General features: G+C 68.5%; 1 protein-coding gene across 1 annotated transcript in view; it reads right to left on the bottom strand.

The window, feature by feature from the left end:
• Positions 1 to 1,673: 1,673 nt before the first annotated feature.
• DLX4 (distal-less homeobox 4) overlaps positions 1,674 to 2,257 on the bottom strand; it is a 6,657-nt gene continuing 6,073 nt past the window's right edge. Inside the window, exon 3 of the mRNA XM_085316364.1 lies at positions 1,674 to 1,976. Coding sequence (XP_085172490.1) covers positions 1,725 to 1,976 — 252 coding nt within the window. The 3' untranslated portion in view covers positions 1,674 to 1,724. The remainder of the gene's footprint in view (positions 1,977 to 2,257) is intronic.

Below are 2,257 nucleotides of genomic sequence, written 5' to 3'. Positions count from 1 at the left end.
GGCGGCCGCGGCGGCGCCTCCGCCGCCGCCCGAGCTGTTTGCTAACGCGGCACGCGGCAGCCCCGGCCGGGGCGACGCCGGGGAAGCGCCGGCGGCCGCGGCTCGGGCGCTGCCGGTTGGAGACGGGCGCGAGGGCGATGCAAAGCGACCGCCCCGGTGCAAAGCCACCGCGGCTCTTCGCAGGGTTTCGTTTCCAGCCCGCGCTGGTGGTCTGCAGAGAGGCACCCGGCAAGATTTCCGCTTCCCTCCAGGAAGGGCATCTGTTTTCTCCCATGCACCAGGTTCAACCCRCCTGGGCCAGGCCCGTCCTGGGGCTCCTGGCCTTTTCCAAACCTCCCCGAGGCTGGGGATGCTCCCGGCCRACGGAGGAGAGCGAGGAGATCGGCTTCGGAAAACGCCAGCCCTCTCCCCCCGCAGAGAGGAAACCGGGGTCGATGTCCGGTTTGGAGGAAAGGGTGGAAAAACCTGAACGCGCCCACCGCCGAGAGCCTTCCCTGCCCCTCCGAGCGTCCCCGAGCACGGGCGAGCACGCCGGCTCYGCTGCCCRAGCCYCRGCCAGYRGYGSGGGTTTCCYGGCGAGCTGGAGGTGCACCCAAGGGTGCCCAAATCAGGGTGTGATATGGGGCCGTGCCCATGGGGCAGGGCAGGAGGGAAAGAGCAGGAAGGGCTGGGAAAAGGGACTAGCAAATGCAGCTGCCTGCCGTCTCCCCTCCTCCGCACCCGCACGGTGGAAATCGTCTGCTGGAGCCCCCCCGAGCCAGGGACCCCYGGCACCGCGGGCACCCAGACCCCTCGTCCCAAGCACCAAATGTTTCCAGGGCTYCAAAGACAACCCGGGTGTCGGACAGGGAAGCGTAAGCTCTGCATCCCATTTCCAGCCTTCGGCAGAAGTCTCGTTCCTCCTTTTTTAAAGGGGGTGAGGAACCCGCTGAAGCATCGGCAGCGACGGGAGCGGAGGGGCGGAGCGGGGGAAACGCGGCTCTCGGGGCAGGCAACGACCCTTCAAGCGGGGCAATGCGAGCGCCGGGAACGTTTGGAGCGGGAACCGCAGCACGGCCCACGTCTGGGCAACGAGGCTCCCTCGCTCGGAGGAGGGGGCCCGCTGCTGGCACCCTGCCYGGCCCCCACCCGAGCCGGGCTGCAAGAGCAGGGCAGCGGCCCCAGCCGGAGCCACCAGCCCTGGCTCCCCTCCCCCTTATTAATGCCAACATCCGCAAATTGCCCGTAAATTGCTTTTCCGAGCGTCTCCCCGGGCTGTCGCCCTGAAGCTCCCTGCAAGGCGCCCGACGGCAGCGGGAGGCACCGAGGGGTTTAWAGGCTGTTTATGGAGGGGGTGCATGGGGTAAGAGGCAGTACAGGCAGCTACAAACAACGCCAGGCTGCGGGATGCATCCCCTCGTCCCGGGGACGTTCCCAGGACACCCCGTCCCTCCGGCCCTTGCCGGGGTCACTCCAGCCCCCCTCGCTGCGGACCCCCTCCTGCGTCCATCAGCGGGGCTCCAAGTCCTGCCCGCCGGGGGATTCGTTCCGGAGCTGCCTCGCTTCGGCCCGCGATGGGGCGGATGCTCGCCGGGTCCGAGCGGACAGCGGTCGCCTTCCTCCTCCTCCTCCTCCTCCTCTTTCCCCTTCCTCGGGGAAGCGTCTCTGCGGGGGCTCCCGGCCCCTCGGCGCGTCCCTCCTTGCTGGCGCTCCCGGGGCCAGCAGGCGCTGGAGCAGAGGCAGCGTCACATCATGGGGGTCCGGGGCACAGTGTCCTGCGAGTGCAGCGCGTACCAGGGCCCGAAGCCGTTGACGTAGCTGCTGGAGGCCAGGGGGGGCCCCTTGCCCGGCAGGGGCACGTCCCAGAGCGGGGGGACGCCGGGCGAGCGGGGGGACAGCGMGGAGGAGGGGAGCTGGGGCTCCCCGTCGGGCGCGCTCGAGCCCTGCTTCAGGACCTTCTTGTACTTGGAGCGCTTGTTCTGGAACCAGATCTTCACCTGCGGGCGAGACAGGGGTGAGCCGGCTGCGGGGGGAGAGGATCCGGGCGAATTCCCCTTTGTAAACACCCCCCAGCACCAATATTTTTTTTTTATAGACCCTTCTGGGGTCCCAACCTCCTGCTCTTTACGGCGGTACCTGCCCTCACCCAGCCGATTCAGCCTAGGAGACGAGGTGGGCTCCGAGCCCAACCCTTTACGAGCCACTAGAGACTCCACCGCAGGCAGCGGGAGGGGGAAGAGGTGATAACCAGAGAACGACCCAGGAGTCGCAGCCCCGC

This window comes from Rhea americana, unplaced genomic scaffold (assembly GCF_003343005.1).
Source record: "Rhea americana isolate MKP2758 unplaced genomic scaffold, rheAme1 scaffold_468, whole genome shotgun sequence".
Classification (NCBI taxonomy): domain Eukaryota; kingdom Metazoa; phylum Chordata; class Aves; order Rheiformes; family Rheidae; genus Rhea; species Rhea americana.
Note: the sequence above shows the minus strand (reverse complement) of the source record. Positions and strands in the feature narration are given on the sequence as shown.